Genomic DNA, 20,450 nt, shown 5'->3' with positions numbered 1-20,450 from the left:
ATGGTGTGTGCAATGACATCAATACTTCTATTTTGGTCTCATCTGTCCAGACTATTCTCTCAAAATTTCATTGGCTTGTCCAACTATTATGCAGCAACATTTAAACAAGCTTTAACATGCTATTTCTTTTGCAGTGGAGTCTTGCACAGTGAGCGTGCATGGAGGCCATGTCAGTTGAGTGCATTACTTATCGGTTTCTTTGAAACAACTGTACCTACTGTTTTTTTTTTAAGCTCTCCATGAGTGATCCTTTTAACTCCGCTGTCAGAAACCTTGCAAGGAGCCCCTGGTTGTGACCAGTTGATAGTGAAATGGTTGTTTTCACATCTGGATTATGGCCCCAATGGAGCTCACTGGAACATTCAGAAGCTTACAAATATGCCTGTACCCAATGTAATCAGTAATCTTGCAACAATTAGGTTGCAATGGTCTTGAGAGAGCTCTTTGCTTTTACCCATCATGAGATGCTGTATGTGATACCTTGGTAATGAGAAACATTTTTATAGGCCATCAATTAGGACTAAACCAGCTGATATTAATTTGCCCTGATGGGGTCAGAGAGAGGTGTGTGTTTATATATTTTTTTTTTTGTTTGCTTCAAACAGACATTCCTGAGTCTACAGACTGAAAGGGAACAGATTGTCTGACTAACTGAAGGGACCAGTATCCCAAAGCTCACAGTGTAATGAAACCCCTCCCTCACCTTGTTCCATTGTGAAGTGATAGATTCTCTTTTCCAGAGAATCAATGGAGTAGTTGTGTTACATTATGAGCTTAAGGGTGGGTGGGTGGGTAGTCTGCCATCATGGCTTCCTATGAAACAGCAGAATTACTTATTTTTCTTCAGGAATACCTATCTCAGTATGAAATGCAGTGGGCCCCCTCCTCTATTCAGTTTCGAAATGTAGAAAAAAAAAATCTCCTGTGCAAGATGACATTTACGAAACACTAAAGACTATTTTAAGTTAAATTTAGCAACAGCCATAAAACAGTTTACTTATTTGTTTGGGGGCCTGACCAGCAGCTACCCTAGCAGTGTTTTAAACTCCAGTGGGCAAGATTCAGCCAGATTCATTTCCAGGATTTCTGCTGTTTTGCAAGCAAATCTGTGAGGGTCTCTTCAATCGCGATGAGTCGCTTCTGGAACCACTTTTTAGACAGAAAAACCAAGGATTTTCATGAAACAAAGGCAAGAGCAAACAAGTATGCAAAATGAATGAAACTTTGTGCAGTGATTAAATTAAAAACAAAAAACACATTAAATGGCTCCCTGTTAATTCAAAAATCAATGTGTGCAACTGGACTTGACAACTGCGCCACAAACCAAAAAAAAATCCATTTGCAATATTTTGTTCACTAGAGAGGCTTCTAAGGGTTTATTGCAATTTTGTAATGCTTAGATGTCAACATAAAACATCTGTAATCATAAATACAGTACAACTCTGCTGCAAAAGTAAACAGAAATTCTGACTTTTCTTTATTTTGTTGAAAGAATACATTTATCCAGAAAGTACAATTAAAAAAAAAAAGGGACCACACTATAGACAACTGAGCATCATAATTCAAAATCTTAGAGATTGAGGGAGGGAATTTTTTTTATATGTATCTTTGGCTGGCACTGTAAAACTAGCACAAAGGGAAAACCTGAAGAACATTGTTGGAATAAAACTACTAACTTGCAGTATTGAACATCTTTTGCTACTGAACACTGCTAGGAAGAGCACGCTCAGATATATAAACTACAACTTCAAGAAGGATTCTTAAAGGGAATGTAGAGATTTTAAAACCGTTTTTTGGGACCCATAATTCGCACACTATAGTCGGGAACACCAAAAATTTCTGACATTGAATGGACCACCACCAAAGAGCCCATGCTGTCAGTTTTTATTTATTTATTTTTTTTAATCTGGAACTGAAAAAAGTGCTCCTGTGCAGCAGATAAAAAGCAGGGTGAGCCATTGACAAATGTAGTAAAACGTCTGAATTTTTGAAGTGCCAAAATTTTGCACTCACGCATCTAGCCTGATTTGCAGAATGGTAAAACCTCTGCTGCTATTAGTATATTAGAAGGCATGATTTTTGTCTCGCATAAGAGAAGTGGGTAAAACCTGTTGGTCCAAGCAGTCAGCAGAATTGTGCTTCATTCTCTAAATCCTATTCAGCAGTGAAACATAGCCACCCAAAGTCTTAACTCTTTTGAAAGTTTTTGTTTTTTTTTTCAGATTCAGTACCTGGGTATACAAATATCTATATATACAACCCTTACATCCTTTTGATAGATAATGTTCAAATGAAACATTTTAGCAAATAAAAGCATATCCCCTCCCTCCCATCTGCCATTACTGGTATAACAACCTTAATTTTCACATCTTTCAGTTGCCTGTGTGGGCAAGCATTTACTGTTTGCATGTCAGAGAATATGCAAAACCACACACTCTGGCATGGAACTGGCTCAAAAATTACTCAAGCAAGGATCCAATTATTTACATCTGAAGATACAGAGGGAAAAACTAAACAGAACTGCTGTAAACAAACAGTACTGCACAAAAAAGCCTGAAAACTTTCAGCAGAGAAAGACAATGCTCTAGATTGGCCCACTTTACAACTTCTGGCACGTTCAGCTGGAAAAGAAAACTGCATTTCTGATTGAATATCATCCCTGGGAGAGTCCGCCAACGTTTTCAGAAGTGTCGTGTGATCAGCATGTTTGTTCTGTGTTAACTATTTAACAGCAAATCCAAGGGGCATAGGTGAGAAATGAGGCATATGGAGGGAATTTGAGCTCCTGCCATACTGGAGATTGAACTTGTTCAGTGCTTAGCACACACCACCTGTCTGTTGTTGGAACACATCAATGGTATCTTCATCTTCCATCTCCAGCTTTGGGTCAAAAAGACAAACAAACATCTTTTTCATGACGAGGATAATGGAGAAACACAATATATATCTTTAAAGGTCTTGGGCCTGCACAGTTAAAAAGTAGCAACTACAATGATGTAGACTACCACCAGTAGTCCACATCAACCCAGACCTACAATAGGTCAGAAATAGGGGGCATATCATTTGCGACCTTGAGCTGATCTTACTGTGTATTGCCACCTTTACACTAGCTTTTTAAATTCACTATTGTATTTACTAGTATTCTATCACTATTTAGTGGCATCATTCTAGGTTTTATGTCCTGTTGCTCTTCTGCTTATCTTTACAATAGTGATGTGCAGGTTAACCAAAAACCCACAGGTTTAACCCTTAGGGTCAGGCAGGTCAGGGTTGAAGCTTAGGCAACTATTGCAGGTTTGGGTTGGGTGCAGGTCAGACAGATCCTGAACCTAAGGCCTTCACAGAAGTAATTTACACAGCGGATATTGGTATGGTGCGGGGTCCTACAATGGCAATATTTTGGGGGTTTAGGGTTTTCTTTTATTATTTTAAATACCTCTGAGAAGAAAAATGACTCAAACAACTGTACATAAAGACCTACTATCATTGCAACTTTTCCAGCTTCACTGGCAACATTAATGCTTAATGTACCTACTATGTTAAAGTTGGGAAAGGCATGATACATAAAATATACAAATTACAGCACGAATACCTAAACTAGCTTGTAGTGACACAAAAGTTGACATCAAGTATAAGCATTCACATACCTGTGCAGGTGTGTCTGTTTCATTGATTGGTTGTCCATCAAACCTGAACCTTATCTGCCGCATTGATAGGCCCTTTGAAAAGGATAAAGTATTATAATAATTTATAATGTTTTTGAAATAATTTCTAACTGCTTGATAGGGACTGCTAGCCTTTTTTATAATGATTCCCTACTCATAAGATGTCTTAGATGCCAGCTGCAAAGTAGTGCAATTTACCTTGTAGTCCTAGTGGTGTCCTAAAATAATTGTAGTTTTCATCCCTGTTTTAGGGAGGCCACAATATTTGAAAGGGGTGGTTCACCTTTACGTTAAGTTTTAGTATGCCATAGAATTCCTATTCCTAGCAACCAAATTTTAACCTGCAGACTACAAAGAAAGCCGAAGTAGTCATGAGATTACTTATGGCATATAAAGTATACCTGTCTGTCGCAGTAAGCTTTCATTAACTTGCTGAGTGGTGTGTGCCTTTTTATTTTGAACTGAACCACAGATCCATCCTGCCCTGCCACTTTCAGGTTGATGTGGTCATTCTCTGTCTTCACACCTTCCTGGAGAAGAAAAACAATTATTACAAATCAGAAAGTCAGTTTCCTCATTATATGGGCCAGTATCTGAAACAGTAGTTTAATCAGATGAGTTGCAAAGAAAACATCACATCTGTTATTCTGGAGTTAAACAACATTTAATAGATGCAGGGAGTTACTTTACTCAACTAAAAAGTTGATTGCTTTTTTGCGTAAAAAATGATTACAGAAGTATTAAATAAAGCTGCTCATTTATTTATGGACCAGTTACACATACATTGCCCCAGAAAATAATGAAATACTTTTATTAGTAAATTACATTTCATTTATAGAACTTTTTTTTTTAAGTCATAGCAGGGCATGGAGGGTGAGCAGGTTAGGGAAGGGGAGGGAAAATAAGCAGGGCCGGCAGATCGGATCACTGGGCGGAATGCTGCGCAGGAAGGAACACTGGAGGGCATGGAGGGCAGGATTGAGGGTGATAGAGATGCCCACTTCTGCACACTTGCGCCTCCCTCAGTGGGTGCAGCTCTGTTACTGAGACAAAGGGTGCAAAAGGAGCAGGTCCAACACAGTTTTGAAGCTGATTTGACAAGAAAGGTATTCAAATAAACATACTTCCTTCTATTCACATTATTTTACATGGTTTACTACGTTGTGAAAATTTATGCTATATGTCCCGTTTAAATGAGAGACTGGAAGACAAAAATCTTATTATAAGTAATAAGTATTATAAGTAAGAAAAAAATTGTAGCCTTAGAGAGCAATAGTTCTTGTTTTTTAAATCTAGAAAGCGGCAGAAAAAGGAATATGAATTCTAGAACTATAACAAGGAATGAAGACAACAAGAAAATTGCTAACAGACATTCTACAATATACAGGTATGGGACCTGTTATCCAGAATGCTCGAGACCTAGGATTTTCTGGATAAGGTATGTTGGCAGTAATTTGGATCACCATTACATTTTAGTCTGCTAAAAATAATTTAAACATTAAATAAACCCAATGGGATGGTTTTACCTCCAATAAGGGTTAATTATATCTTAGTTGGGATCAATTACTAGGTACAGTTCTATTATTACAGAAAAGAGGGTAATCATTTTTAAAGCTTTATTAACATTATTTGATTGAAATGGAGTCCACGGGAGATGGCCTTCCTGTAATTCAAACTTTTAGGATGACAGGATTCCGGATAATGGATCCCATACCTGCACTAAAAGTTTACTTTAGGGCTCTGGCACACGGGGGAGATTAGTCGCCCGCGACAAAACTCCCTGTTTGCGGGCGACTAATCTCCCCCGTGTGCCAGAGCCCTTAAAGTGAACAACCCATATAAAGATTTGCCTGCCAGCTGTGACAATGTCCTCCCCAGAATAACAATGTACAGGTGAGGGGAAAAACAGCGTTTCCCCCCCTCACAGCATCAACATAACAGAACAGGTTCTACAGAAGCCGCTAGGGCTGTGCGCTTCTACAAATGCACTGCCCAGTCCTACTGTTTTCTGTAGGGTTTTCTATTAGAGCAAGAGAGGTGCGGGTGGCTGAAAGTGGCATGGGTTGAATACAGACTTACAGGCACTGTAGATTTTACACAAAGGGGCACATTTATCAAAGTATGAATTTCGGATATTAAAAAGTATGATACAAAAAATTCTTATTAATTCCGATATTTTCTGATGTGCGCTTAAAGTACAAAAATTTAGTATCGTGGTTGTATGAAAATATTGTGGTACGATCTGAAAGTTATGAAATTTTCATATCCAAACGATTGTAAAAGGGAACGAAAACCTTCTGACTTTGATCCTTCTGTGCATGATTTTGGAAGCCTCCCATAGGAATCAATGGCACTCTGCAGCTCCAACCTGGCCCAAGGAAAGTCTCCCATAGGGCTCAATGACACTCTGCAGCTCCAACCCGGCCCAAGGAAAGTCTCCCATAGGGCTCTATGGCACTCTGCAGCTCCAACCTGGCCCAAGGAAAGTCTCCCATAGGGCTCAATGGCACTCTGCAGCTCCAACCCGGCCCAAGGAAAGTCTCCCATAGGGCTCAATGGCACTCTGCAGCTCCAACCTGGCCCAAGGAAAGTCTCCCATAGGGCTCAATGGCACTCTGCAGCTCCAACCTGGCCCAAGGAAAGTCTCCCATAGGGCTCAATGGCACTCTGCAGCTCCAACCTGGCCCAAGGAAAGTCTCCCATAGGGCTCAATGGCACTCTGCAGCTCCAACCCGGCCCAAGGAAAGTCTCCCATAGGACTCAATGGCACTCTGCAGCTCCAACCTGGCCCAAGGAAAGTCTCCCATAGGGCTCAATGGCACTCTGCAGCTCCAACCCGGCCCAAGGAAAGTCTCCCATAGGGCTCAATGGCACTCTGCAGCTCCAACCTGGCCCAAGGAAAGTCTCCCATAGGGCTCAATGGCACTCTGCAGCTCCAACCCGGCCCAAGGAAAGTCTCCCATAGGGCTCAATGGCACTCTGCAGCTCCAACCTGGCCCAAGGAAAGTCATGATACTGAAGCTTGAATGAATCCGAAACTTTTGTACTCGTTGGGACAAATACGATTTTGTCGCGCAAGTTGTACAAAAATGTTGCGTAAATTAACGAAAAATCGCAAAAAATACGCACAGTTCTAAAACTTAAAAAAAATACTAATTTTTTGTATTCGGACTTTGATGAATGTGCCCCAAAGTGTTACACAAGGTTCCGCACATGCTTGCAGAGCAACTAATAGCCCTCTGATATACATAAACAAAAAATATCAGGGCATATATTGACTACTGCCATCCCCTCCAGAGACTGTCACCACTTTATTCCATAATAAAAAGCAGCTGCTGGGCTCATGCATGTTCTAAACACTTATCCTTGCCATGCCACTGTGCCATTCCCTACAGTGGCTTCTGCTATGCTCCACAATACAATTACTGGCCCTTACAAGCAATCACATGGTCTACAAGTCCTTCCCAGCTCTGCCTAATACATATTAATTACTACATAAAATTAGAGGCAGAACATGCTTAAGCTATTTTAGTTTGCCTGGTTTGCGTTAATTCACCCACAACAAATGAAAGTACCCCCCATCAAGTGCCCAACCCAACTGGGCCTAAATGAAACCTACTGGCACCGCAGGCAAACACACTGTTTACTGAAGCAATATCACCCATAACCCATATGTGAAAGAAATGGATAGCACAGCTATATGGCACGTACACACACAGGCAGGGCAGGGAAGGAGACAGGGATATCTATCAAGGTCTATGTAAGTATCTGATCATGACCACTCCAAGATGAACATTTTGTACTGCAGTATATACAGTGACAACGCCAGCACTGCTCCTACAAAGACTTAATAGACTACCCATAGAGACAAAAACAGCCTGACTTCAGCCATTAAGCCTCTGGGTCACTTAAATGTTTCAGCTCTCAAGTCTGGAATGGAAAATTTTATCTGCCCGTGATATCTGCCCCCCCAACAGCACCTTACTTGTATTCCCTGTACCAGCTCCAAAAGCACAGAGCTGAGTAGAACAGTTAGTAGCTGCCAGGTCTGCCCATATTACTTGACCCCATATTGTACTGTGGCGATCTGCAAAGTGGTCAGGACCACCAGTCGGTCGCTAGTGTGAATACTGCTGGCTTCCAATAACATGATATAAAATGTAAAGTAAGAGCTCTAGATGAGACTCTGGATTACAGTTAAAGGAGACATTAGATAAATGGGAAAACCCTAACCCTGTAGGCAATTATGAATAATATACAGTGCTGGTTTCCCTTTGTGCTAAATATGAATCCTATCTGTAACAATGGCCCCTTTATTGGAGCTCCCTATAGATCCCATTGCTTCTCTGTCGGTGTGTGAAATGAAGAGTGGGCGTGTCCTAACGGTCCCTGCCAGAAGCACAGTAGGAGGGGGATAGCCAATCACAGCCCTGCACTCACACAAGCAAAGACAGGCTTCAATTCCCTATCAGGTCAGCCTAGCTGCTGATTGGTTCCTATCCTACAGTGCAGGGTACTGAGGGCCGCCGGCTCCCCAGCTCATCCAGAGAATTCAGCCAGCAGGAAGTGGAACAGATGGGCGGGGCTAGTGGGGTTTTGTGGAATTTCTCAATAAATCAGTCTGAAACACAACTTTTTAAGCACAATCCTTCTATATCTAGAGGAGTATAATTCACTGGTACATTCTTAATTTTTATAGGATATGTCTCCTTTAAGGCAATACCAAACTGAATATTTTAAAGGAGACATATTGGATAAAGGAAAACACTTCTAATCTTGTAGGCAATTATGAATTATATATGGGGCTGGATTTACTTTGAGCTAAAACATAATACTGTCTGTAAAAAATGGTGCTCCCTATAAATCCTCCAAGGTCCTTGTCTGTGTTTCAAATGAGGGGTGGGAGTGTCCTAAAGGACCCCGCCAGAAGCACAGCAGGAGAGGGGAGAGCCAATCACAGTCCTGCACTCACACAAGCAACAGGCTTCAGTTCCCTATCAGGTCAGTCTAGCTGCTGATTGGTTCCTACCCTACAGTGCTGTGTGCTACAGGCCCCCCTGCACAGCCTGGGAAAGGAGGCAGTAGGAAGTGGAACAGATGGGCGGGGCTAGTGGGTTTGGGGGAGGAGTATAATGTGCTGCTACATTCTATTTCGCATGAGGTCTCCTTTAAGGCGGTTTTTATCAAATGAACCTAGCTGGCAGCACGCACAATGCTATTAAGGTATTATTAGGTAGTATTTCCATCGGTATAGGTGTATCCTGGTGCTTTCCCCATATGACTTGTGTAGGGTATGTCACTAGCAGCCCAATGCAAGGCTTCGGAAGTTGCAGAAACACAATTGTCAGGTTCCCTCCCCCCGAGCAATGGGACACACAATATGGTGAGGTTGGTGCCAAGGGGAATAATGGGAACGCTAATGTCTGTGGGCAGTACAGAGACACACGGGGAGACATGAGGAAATGGAGCCGCACTGTAACACGTGTGTCCCCTGGGCCATGGGATTTGCAACCAACTCGCAGCTCGGCCCAACATGGCGGCAGCTCAGCGCCGGACGGAGCACCGTGTCAGTCACACCAACATGACGGTATAACGCACCGGGCCTGCCCTTTGGGTCGGTACCACAAGCCAAAGCGACAGGCCCACGTACTGTATTTCTAAAACAAGAAGCAATCGTACTCTTGAGAGGCGTTATTAAGTGAGCCCAGGCAGCAGGCATCCCCGGAGAGGCCAGCACGCTTACACCAGCCCGGCTCCAATGTCTCTGCCTGATGTCCGTGCCCACAGCCCGGCCTCTGCGCGTAGGGCCCGACTGACCCTTTCCTTGCTCGTTCCGCCCTAGCCCCGATAGGGAAAAGCCGCTATCTCGCTTACCTTGGGTTTCTCTTCAGACATGATTGCCCTTTTCTAGCTCTCCCGCTCTTTTTCTGTCTGTGAAGGTTTTTTCCTCTCTAACGCTTATTCGCGGGGGCGCGCTTCACCCCCAACATTATAACGCGGTGCGATAGGCGAAAGGGGGGTCACGTGACCTTAATGCGCGTTCACGATGCGCGCGACCATGGTTCCCATCCCCCTACGCGCAACCCCGCCCAGTTCCAACTATTCCATTAACGCGGTGAGTTGGTGACGGGAGCGCGCTCAGACACTAGTGTGGGGGAAGGGAGGGAAGCTGAGCGCAATGTAACAAGAAGGAAGATGCAGAGAAAGGGGACATAGTATTGCAATTAGTTTCCCACCCCTTCAATAAATAAGCGCTTGTGCGCTGTATAACGTGTAACCTTCAGCCCAGGCTCCTGGGTGTGAAACACGTGACTCTCCCAGAACATGGACAGAATGAAGCTCTGTGACTGGAACTGCGGGACTGTGTGGAGCAGCATTTCCTCTCACAATTGCATGCAGTGCCAGAAGTGTTATCATTGGGTCATTATAGCAAAGAGATGACTGCATGCACCACTTGGTGCAACTTTCATGTCAATAAAGACAGTAGCCAAGCGTTCAGGGTGCACATTTTCACATGGTAATGCAACATTGCAAGTTTAGTGTATTAGTGATCCAAATGCCGCTGGAAACCTATGTAGGGTTGACAGCTGACTCATGAAAATTATGCTTGATTCCAATGTTATCAGTAGGGCTCAAAGATAAAAGTATGGGAAGTATTTTAAATCCAGTAAATGTGAAAACCCTAGTCCTAGGTTTGATTCCAGTCATCTTGCTCAGTTTGTAACTTCTCTCAGTGGGTTTTCTCCAGATACTCCACTTTCCTCTAATAATAAGAACATACAGGTAGATAAAGTGGCCCCATCAACACTATGGGGCACATTTATCAAAGTACAATTGTTTCCGAATACAAATAATTCATATTTTTTCTAAGTTTTCTTACTGTGCGTTTTTTTGCGACTTTTTTATTAATATGCACAACTTTTTCATACTTTGACAATTTGCACAACAAAATCGTATTTGTCGCAACAAGTATGAATGTTTCGGATTCATCAGCTTCAGTATCGTGACTTTCCTTGGGCCAGGTTGGAGCTGCAGAGTGCCATTGAGCCCTATGGGAGGCTTTCCTTGGGCCAGGTTGGAGCTGCAGAGTGCCATTGAGCCCTATGGGAGACTTCCCTTGGGCCGGGTTGGAGCTGCAGAGTGCCATTGAGCCCTATGGGAGACTTTCCTTGGGCCAGGTTGGAGCTGCAGAGTGCCATTGAGCCCTATGGGAGACTTTCCTTGGGCCGGGTTGGAGCTGCAGAGTGCCATTGAGCCCAATGGGAGACTTTCCTTGGGCCAGGTTGGAGCTGCAGAGTGCCATTGAGCCCTATGGGAGACTTTCCTTGGGCCAGGTTGGAGCTGCAGAGTGCCATTGAGTCTTATGGGAGGCTTCAAAAAAACATGCACAGAAGGATCAAAGTCAGAAAGGTTTTCCCATCGTTTACGATCCTTCGGATACTAAAATTTGGTGACTTTCGGATTGGCAATACGATATTATTGTGACTATTACGATTTTTACGTAAGCATTTTTCGTGACATTTTCTATCATCAGAAATTATCGTATCTAATCCGAATTTTACCCATTTCGGGATTCGAACACGTACTTTGATGAATCAGCCCCTATATATAGGGAAATAATACTTGAACAGGAGCAGGACCAGACTGGAATACAAAATAGGTGCTGGCATTTCTAGTACAGAGAGTCCCCACCAGCCCAATAAATTGTGACACTATGGCATGTTACAGCAGCCTCTCCATGGACTGCCAGTCTGGGCCTGTATAGGACCCTGGGCCTTTAAAATGCTAAATTAGTTTCTGACCCCTTTTGTGCTGTTAAGTGTATCCCACTTTAACCATAGAGTGTCTTGATAGTGCATAACCAGTCTGTGGCTTTATGTTTACCATTAGCCTTTATTATAAATATGTTACTTACAGAGCTCCACACTACTAAAAACTGAGGAAAAATGCAAACACAGCACGAGGTCTGTAATGTTTTACAATCTGTTTCAGAAGTTCTAAAACATTCTTTTCATGACTTGTAGCCATACACAGACATATCAGATCTTCTGTGTATATGCTGCCTACATCTGTGTATGGTGGCCTGCCAATCTAGACTGATATCAATGGATTAAGTATATCAGTTGATTCAGGGATCAGGCAGGCTTAAAAATTCAGCAGATATTTGCTGCTGTACAATCGTTCGGTACAAAAATTTCGTGACTTTTGGATCGCCAATACGATATTATCGATATTATAATACGATTTTTTCGTAAGGATTTTCGTGATATTTGCGATCTTCAGAAATTTTTGTTTTCAATCTGAATTTTTCCCATTCGGGATTCGAACTCGTGTTCTGATAAATCTGTCCCTTATTCTTGTAATTATGGCTACATGTCTAAATACAGTTATGTTTAAGTGTAACATTATTATGCACTAAAGGGGACCTGTCCAGATGTTTCACCTAAGAAAGTAAAAAATTATAAGGCACCAAAGGGGACTTGTCCAGATATTTCACCTGAGAAAATCAAAAACGTCTGCTGAACATCTGCTTTTGTTGCAGTAACTACTACGATTTTCAAGTAGAACTCCCATGTAAAGCTTGAGTATAAGTTTAAGAAACAACTCCATTGGGCACAAATATATCACTAGCCATATTTTAAAGTACATTCTCAGTACAGCCCTATTTGAGTCTCAATTGACATCAGCTTCAGGAGTGATCATTTCAAGGCCAGAGGCCGTAACAGGCCTTTTTCCTATTGCCTGCCCCTATGGCAACCCACTTGAGGAGCAGAGAGCATTAAAGAGCACTAATGAGCTCTCTCTCACAGCCCTTAACACCGGCAGAATCCTATATTACCCACTGTAATGTAACATGTTTCAAGCCTGCAGCAGCTGCTAGAGAAACCTGTACCATTATCTGAAGAGAACCATGGAATCAGCAGTTGCTGAGATCTTAGGGTCATGTTGCACCTGGTGCTATCTTCATTGGCATAGCTATGCTGCTTCCTTATAAACACACATGCAGGGACAGACTAGGCCAACAGGACTCCGGGAAAAAACCTTGTGGGACCTGCTGACCCAGACCTGATCCCCACCTGCCCTCCCTTGTCATTCCCCCGCTGCCCTCTTCCCCTGATCTCTGCAACAGTATGTATAAGGTGTGCGCATGGGGTGTATGGGCTGGTGGTGGGTGAGGGGGCAGGCAGCTTGGGCTCCAGAGGGGGTGTGGGGGCCCCTGGGGTAGCAGCCCTGGTGGGCCTTGTACACAGCAGTATGGTCCTGCACAGCAGCGGCCTATTAGTGCATAGGAGGGACTTATTTCGAGGCTAAAACACCAAACTATGCAGTTTGTGCAATGCTGTCTGTATCCACAAGGTGGAACTCTATCCTCTATGACTACAGAAAATAAAAAGTTGTACTATAAAAGTGACATACATTTTTTTCATGAATCTGTCAAGAAACCTAATATTTAAATATCTTTAGAGCTGAGTAATTTTTTTATTTTGTGGATGGGTCAAAATAAATAAATAAAATATATTTTAACATCTATGACAACAGCAAAATGAGTAGCCGCAGGACATGTGATATTTATGTAATAATTAAACTGGAATGGCACTCTGACCGATCAGGCTGAACCAACAGATAGTGTACAAGTGACATACACCTGGTATGGCCACTTTAGTATTGTTCTTTTGGGTGACTTCCCAAACAATCGAATTGGCAGGAAGTAAAGCTGCTGCTTCACCTCCTTTTGGGCAGCTGACCTTCATCAGAAGATCATGATCACAGGGTTATCTGTCAAGACAGTCCCAGCTGGCCATACATGATCCAGATGGTTGGGCGGTGTGGTTAAAATTGGGCAAACTGCCCAAACAAATCTGGCCAACTTAAGTTCCACATGCAAGTCTATTAAGTGCTCTGTAGTGCTTCAGTAAACTGCAGTCAGATTAGTAAAAGGCACTTGATAGGGAATAATGACAGTGTAAACTTAGTGTCCGAATGTACAATACATGTACATTAAATTTTTGATCTTGGAATTTTCACACAACATGCTATTTATCCATTTTTCATTCATCCTGTCATTATACACTAATGTCAACTCCTGCATTTTCTATTCAGGAAGAGAGAAGTGGATCCACTCCTATATACTCCTGTGTGTAGCTGAGATACTGCCCCATGTGTCCTCCACCAAAAACTGGCAAGCACTGAAGATTCAAATGTAATAAAATGCCAGTACAGCACTTAGACAGCTTTTCCACAGGCCAGTACAGCTTTCTCTGAAACAAGGACCAACTTGTCTAACATTTTGTTCAACTAATAATTATAAATGCTCGAAAACAAGTGTACATTTTTAAAAACTTTCTGTACACCATTATATTTATACATTAGTGTAATAAAATAACATTTCATTGTACAGTATGTAAGATCATGTTTCTGAGAGGTGATGTCCTACTCAATTTTGAACATGTTTGGTTTTCCATTTCTTAAAGGGCAAGGAAAGTGCAACAAAGAAAAATCTCCATAAAGAGGCATACCCTCCGTGGTGTCATCCTTTCCGTTTGTCTGATCAGCTACCTTATAGTACAAAAATCTGCTACATTCCATATTAGAAATATACAGAATTCAACCCTCCAACACCAAGATCAATACCCATTAAACTGCACAGCTGATGAGACTATGAATCAGCGCATTTAAAAGTCCTTGTGAGCATGCATTAAAAGAATGGCAAAGGAGCTCTCCCACCACTTTGCACGCACCAATAGCAACTCACTAACATGGTTGCTATGGTGACACGCAAACAAAGCTGGCTTTATAGACAATGATCGCCTGGCTTTTATAAGTGATCAGTGTGTGTTGCATGACAAACTGTGAAGCGCAAGTGTGCGGGAGAGGATTTTTGCACACGCGCCATTTCTATTTTGCTCTTTGTGACTTAGGTGCATCAAAGGTGGTGGACACGACAGACTTAAAGTGATACTGACACGAAAAAACAACTTTTCAAAATATGAATCTACATAAAAAGTTGCCCATAGGTCATGTTGATTATTTTTTGCTGCTAGGTTTGCTTTTGTAAGGAATTGTTGCTTGAAATCCCAAAACCTGACTGTTTTGCCAACCTGACTGTCCCTTCTCAGCCTGACAGTTACAGCTTCTAATGCTAACGGCCCCCTGCTGGACAAATATGGCAGCCCCCTCATAGAGGAACATGGGGGATCAGATAGGGAATGTAAAAGCTTGGACAAATACTTTTATGGCAAAATTATAAATAGCATGCAAAGGCAATGTTATGACAATGTTATAAAAAAGGTTTAATTTCTGGTGTCAGTATCACTTTAAGAAGAGGAAAACTCCTTGACAATGTAACTGCTTTTAGAATAGGTATATGTATATGTGAAAAGAAAGCTAGTAATCTGGGAAAGCAAGGGGGTACTAATTGAATAGTAATGTACTGTATATTAAAAAAAGGGTTTCCTCATCCTTTAAAGGAGAAGGAAAGGTAAAAACTAAGTAAGCTTTATCAGAAAGGTCTATGTAAATACAGCCATAAGCACTCACAGAAACGCTGCACTGACTTCTCTGTCAAAAGATTTCTTGTGTCTGTTTTCCTGTGCCAGAGACACGCAGCTCTCTCCTGCTTCCCCCTCCCTCAAGAATGCTAAGAACTCCCTCCCCCCCTTATGAATGTGTATCTGAGCCAATCAGCAGGAAGCTTCCTCATAGTCTAACTAACTGAGCATGTACACCGGTCTTGGTGCAGGAGCGAGGCATTATGGAAACTTTCTTTACAGAGCTCCTTCTGATCATCTGAACGGGAGAAATATGGGGAGACTTAAGGGCACTATTGAGACAACTGAAGGTATGCCTGCAGCTTGAGATTAACTCTTTACTAGCCTTTCCTTCTCCTTTAAGGACATCGAGTTATTTAGAACCTGTACAACCCACAGAAAGTGAAAATGATTTTCTGGATGGCCCCTCAGAATGCTTGTTATTGTTATCGTCCTCATCACTATCACAGATGTCACCACCTAACATGTCCTCCCCCTTGACAACAGACCTAAGGGTCCAACCAGAAAATGCAAATCGTCAAGAGCACTCCCAGATGATTGTCGGGATATTCTGTGCAAACTGGTAACCTCATTAACAGAGACAGGAAAAAAAGCCAAGGAACAAGACAAGATAACATAGAAGAGGATCCTGATCTATCATACCTTAAGTCTTTGTTGCCATATCTTAAAATGTTTTTACTTAGCAATAAGATGAGGATTAAGATGGAGATTTGGCAACTAGTGAATAGGCCAACTCCAGCAGGCCCCACACAGCAAAATCAAGGATTTTCAGTTCCTGTATCAAACATTCGGTATAATCCTTATTCTGTACCAGCAACTTACCATACCCAGACTTGGGAGCAATATAGCAGTCATACCAGTAATTCAGTAGATGCCAGAGGATTACTGTAAGATGCTTACCTTTTGCTGCACTACTCTTTGCTGTTTGACTTATTATACTGTATATATGCACTCACACATTTGCACAGATTATTTAAATTTTTGCACTGCCAATAGTATTACAATTAAATGTTATTTTTATTGCAAATTTGGGGTAATTTGATTGTTTGTGTTTAAGTAAATGGAACGTTTTATATCTACCCTGTCAAAATGAATGCAATATAGTTTACATTATCAGTCTGATAGCACACATGTACGTGTGGAAAACAGCATTTGCTGCCAAACCATACCATAGAATGCATGGGCTAATCCTTTAGACAGGCAATTATGGATGGAGAAGTTTTCAGTATACTGGTAAATGTGACCCATGCACTTAGAAAACTTTGGCATGGCCCCACCCAAAGATACAAATAGCTAGACAAAGCTTATCTGAGCATGGTGGCAGAATATATTGTCACACACACATCTATTGGTAAAGGTCACAGTTCCCTGTGAGTGGTTGTGCAGACAGGGGATGTGCAGTTGAGTAGTTTGCAGCAAAAGAAAGGTGCATGGGTCCATAGAAAAGTAAGGGGATGGGGATGGTATGTAGATGAGAGTTTGTAGTGTACAGTCTGCACAGGATCAGTACAAAGTACTGTAACACCTCAAATAACAGGCCACAAAGGGGGTATGCCATAGGATGACTCCTATTGCTCAGCACTTTGTTAAAGGCGTGTTTAACTTTTAAATTTACTTTTAGTATGTTATACACTGGCCAACTTTTAAATTGGTCTATAATTTTTTGATAGTTTTTAAATCATTTGTTTTCCCCTTTCAACTCTTTTCAGCTTTTTAAATGGGGGTCCATCAGCCAAAACACTATTGCTCTTTGAGGCTACTGTTTAAAGTGTTTTATTGGTATTATTACACTTAATATTATTATATCTAGTATTATTATAAGGCTTTCTATTAAGACCATCTTCTATTCATATTCCATTTTCTAATTCAAACCACAACCTGGTTGCTATGGTAATTTGGACCCTAGCAACCACATACTTGAATATTACAAACAAAGGTTTTGTGATGACATCAATTAAAGTCTTACCCCCTGTTGCGGTGGGTCCAGGTGCACAAGCCACAATAAAGTTAAGGATATTAGGTTTCTATTAAAAGCATTCCAAAGTTTATTATTTATATACAATTATACATATATAGCCTTACGCATTTCGTGCCTCACAGGGCACTTAATCATAAGCCTAGCAACTATCATAGCTGCTAAAATGCCAAACCTGAGAGATGGTAAACAAAAAGCTACATAACCCAAAAAAATATAATAATTAAAAATAAAGACTAATTGGAACATTTTGCAGATTACCACTTTGTACAATGTACCAAAACAATTGAAGGGTGAATAACCACTATAAGACACTTGGGGGTGCCAAAATGTTAGGCATCCCCATGTGACTTTAATCGCTTACCTTGTACCCCAGGCTGGTGCCCCTGTTAGGAGAAAACAGCACCAGCCCAGGGTATCTGCGAGCGAGCGCTTCCTGCTTTGTTTTGCCGGGACCCCACAACAGGCGCATGAGCGGTAGAGTGAAAAGCTGACTTCTCTGTTAAAGTTCGGCTTTTTCATTCTACTGCGCATGCGCGCGCCCACGAGCGAACAGGAAGGAGGAAGCGCTGCAGGTACCCCGGGCTGGTGCTGTTCTCTCCGAACAGGGGCACCAGTCTGGGGTAAAAGTAAACGTAAAAATTTATGTTAAATTTACACACTGACTAAAAATGGAAGATGCCATTTAAAATTCATTAAAGGAGATGGCAAGGCAAATTTTATAAATGGTACCATTGCATAGTCCTAGTATAGATAAAGAAAAATGCTACACTTTGGGCTCAGTTATAGTAAGAGAAACTCATAAAATCTTACCCTAAAGTTTCAGCGTTATCTAAAGAATGGCGCGGCCATCTTTGAATTTGTATGCCCACTTCCTTTCCTTCGGCGTATTTAATGCGCATGCGCGAGCTTCCTCCCTCCCTCAGCCTAGGCGCGTGCAATATTGCAGGGCAGAAGTATCCTAGGCAAAAAGAATAGTGTAACAAGCCCCAATCCTCAGCACTGACCCGCAGCAGGGAGAGAGCAAACTCCACGATCGCTCCTGTAATGAATGAACGCCGCCGGAGGCCTCTGCTTATAGCGCGTCGCCATAGCAACGAGACGCTTGCTAAAGGTGCGCACTTCTAGGCTCAGGAGATTTGATTGAACGGGAGCGCGCCTGCTTGTGCGCGCCCACAGAAGAGACAACTGCGCATGTGCCGCTTCGGTTCCAAGTCCTCAAGTCTGGCAATCAGCGAGGGATCATGGGAACTTTTTTCACACAGCTCCTAGGTTTTATATCCGTTTTGGCTGCTGTTCTTCTAATCCATGGAGATATGGGGAGACTTAAGATTAACTCTTGTGTAGCCTTTCCTTCTCCTTTAAATAGCAAGTGGTCTCTGATTCTTATACCACCATAGAACTAGAACTGCAGGCCAATTAATATCCTACATAGAATGTGACAGTGTGTCTTCAAAATGGTAGCCATACAAAGTTATGCAATACACAACATGATTTTATTATTGTCCACAAAATCGGTTTCGAGATGAATAGGTCAGTGAATAGGTCAGTGAAAGACTGGCCATTTATTTGACAGGATTCAAAAGGCACATTCTATTTCCCCTGCAAAATAGAATGTAGCAAACCCACCCAGTCCAATACCACCTCCCTCCTCTCCCTGCACTGACACATCTATCCACCCTGACAAGTCCTGCAGACCAGTTCTCATCTAAATTCCCACTTCTGCCCACTCTCCTGAGAGCCAGTGGTGTGCAGAGATTTAAATTAAACTTTGGAGGAAGCAGACCCTGCTTTCTCTGTTGCTATGCCACATGACATAAAGCTCTAATAGCTCACAACATACTGCTCACCCCAAGATCACATATGTACTTAGGTGCCCTACATACTAACCTGTCAGGCCCCATGAAAACTTCTTCTGTAAGGAGGCCTGGTTGTAAAAAAAGTTACACAAATTACATAGGTTACATATAAAGTTACTCTAAAACTTATGCAATTTATGTAACTTCCACAAAAACTGCCAAGAAAGCAACTTAACTTGCCTAAAAACTTAAGTAACTTGCGTAACAAGCAAAATACACTTTTGCAAGGAAACACTCGGCCGACCACTTACTTATGACTTATGTATAAGCGCAACAGACTAAAGCTTATGCCAAAACTTACGTTACTTTCAAAGAAACTAACGTGACTTTTGTATAAGCGCAACAGACCCCCCCAATCAAAATACTGACTTATTAGTACATTACTTATTTTTACTATATTTATGAACTATTACTGACTAGCTATTGGGTCCCACAGCAATATCATTACATTACTTTCAAAGAACTTACGTGACTTAGGGGCACATTTACTAATCCATGAATCCGAATTGGAAAAATTCGGATTGGAAACGAATATTTTGCGACTTTTTCGTATTTTTGCGATTTTTTCGTCGCTGTTGCGACTTTTTCGTAGCCGTTACGATTTGCTCGTATATTGTCGCGACTTTTTGTATTGAGCGCTCGTAAACGGCGGGCAAAACTTTCAGACTTTGCATGATTTTGGAAGTCTCCCATAGGACTCAATGGCACTCTGCAGCTCCAACCTGGCCCAAGGAAAGTCACCCATAGGGCTCAATGGCACTCTGCAGCTCCAATCTGGCCCAAGGAAAGTCTCCCATAGGGCTCAATGGCACTCTGCAGCTCCAACCCGGCCCAAGGAAAGTCTCCCATAGGGCTCAATGGCACTCTGCAGCTCCAACCCGGCCCAAGGAAAGTCTCCCATAGGGCTCAATGGCACTCTGCAGCTCCAACCCGGCCCAAGGAAAGTCTCCCATAGGGCTCAATGGCACTCTGCAGCTCCAACCTGGCCCAAGGAAAGTCTCCCATAGGACTCAATGGCACTCTGCAGCTCCAACCTGGCCCAAGGAAAGCCTCCCATAGGGCTCAATGGCACTCTGCAGCTCCAACCCGGCCCAAGGAAAGCCTCCCATAGGGCTCAATGGCACTCTGCAGCTCCAACCTGGCCCAAGGAAAGTCTCCCATAGGGCTCAATGGCACTCTGCAGCTCCAACCCGGCCCAAGGAAAGTCACGATACTGAAGCTTGAATGAATCTGAAACTTTCGTACTCTGCGCGACGGCTACGAAAAAGTCATAACGGCTACGAAAAAGTAGTGACAATTTACGAAAAAATCGCAAAATACCGATCATTACGAAAAAAATGCATTCGGACTCTTTTCGGACGTTCGTGGATTAGTAAATGTGCCCCTAAGTATAAACTCCACT

The 20,450-nt window shown here is 42.3% G+C and overlaps 1 protein-coding gene across 1 annotated transcript; it reads right to left on the bottom strand.

The window, feature by feature from the left end:
• Positions 1–1,446: 1,446 nt before the first annotated feature.
• Positions 1,447–9,582, bottom strand: sumo3 (small ubiquitin like modifier 3). Its single transcript, NM_001004853.1, is given in 4 exon segments — positions 1,447–2,880; positions 3,648–3,719; positions 4,067–4,195; positions 9,540–9,582. Coding segments are annotated over 4 exon segments (285 nt in total). The 5' UTR covers positions 9,561–9,582; the 3' UTR covers positions 1,447–2,817.
• Positions 9,583–20,450: the final 10,868 nt, after the last annotated feature.

The sequence above is a fragment of the Xenopus tropicalis genome, chromosome 9, assembly GCF_000004195.4.
Source record: "Xenopus tropicalis strain Nigerian chromosome 9, UCB_Xtro_10.0, whole genome shotgun sequence".
Lineage (NCBI taxonomy): Eukaryota > Metazoa > Chordata > Amphibia > Anura > Pipidae > Xenopus > Xenopus tropicalis.
The sequence above is the reverse complement of the archived record's forward strand: the minus strand, read 5'-3'. Positions and strand labels throughout refer to the sequence as shown.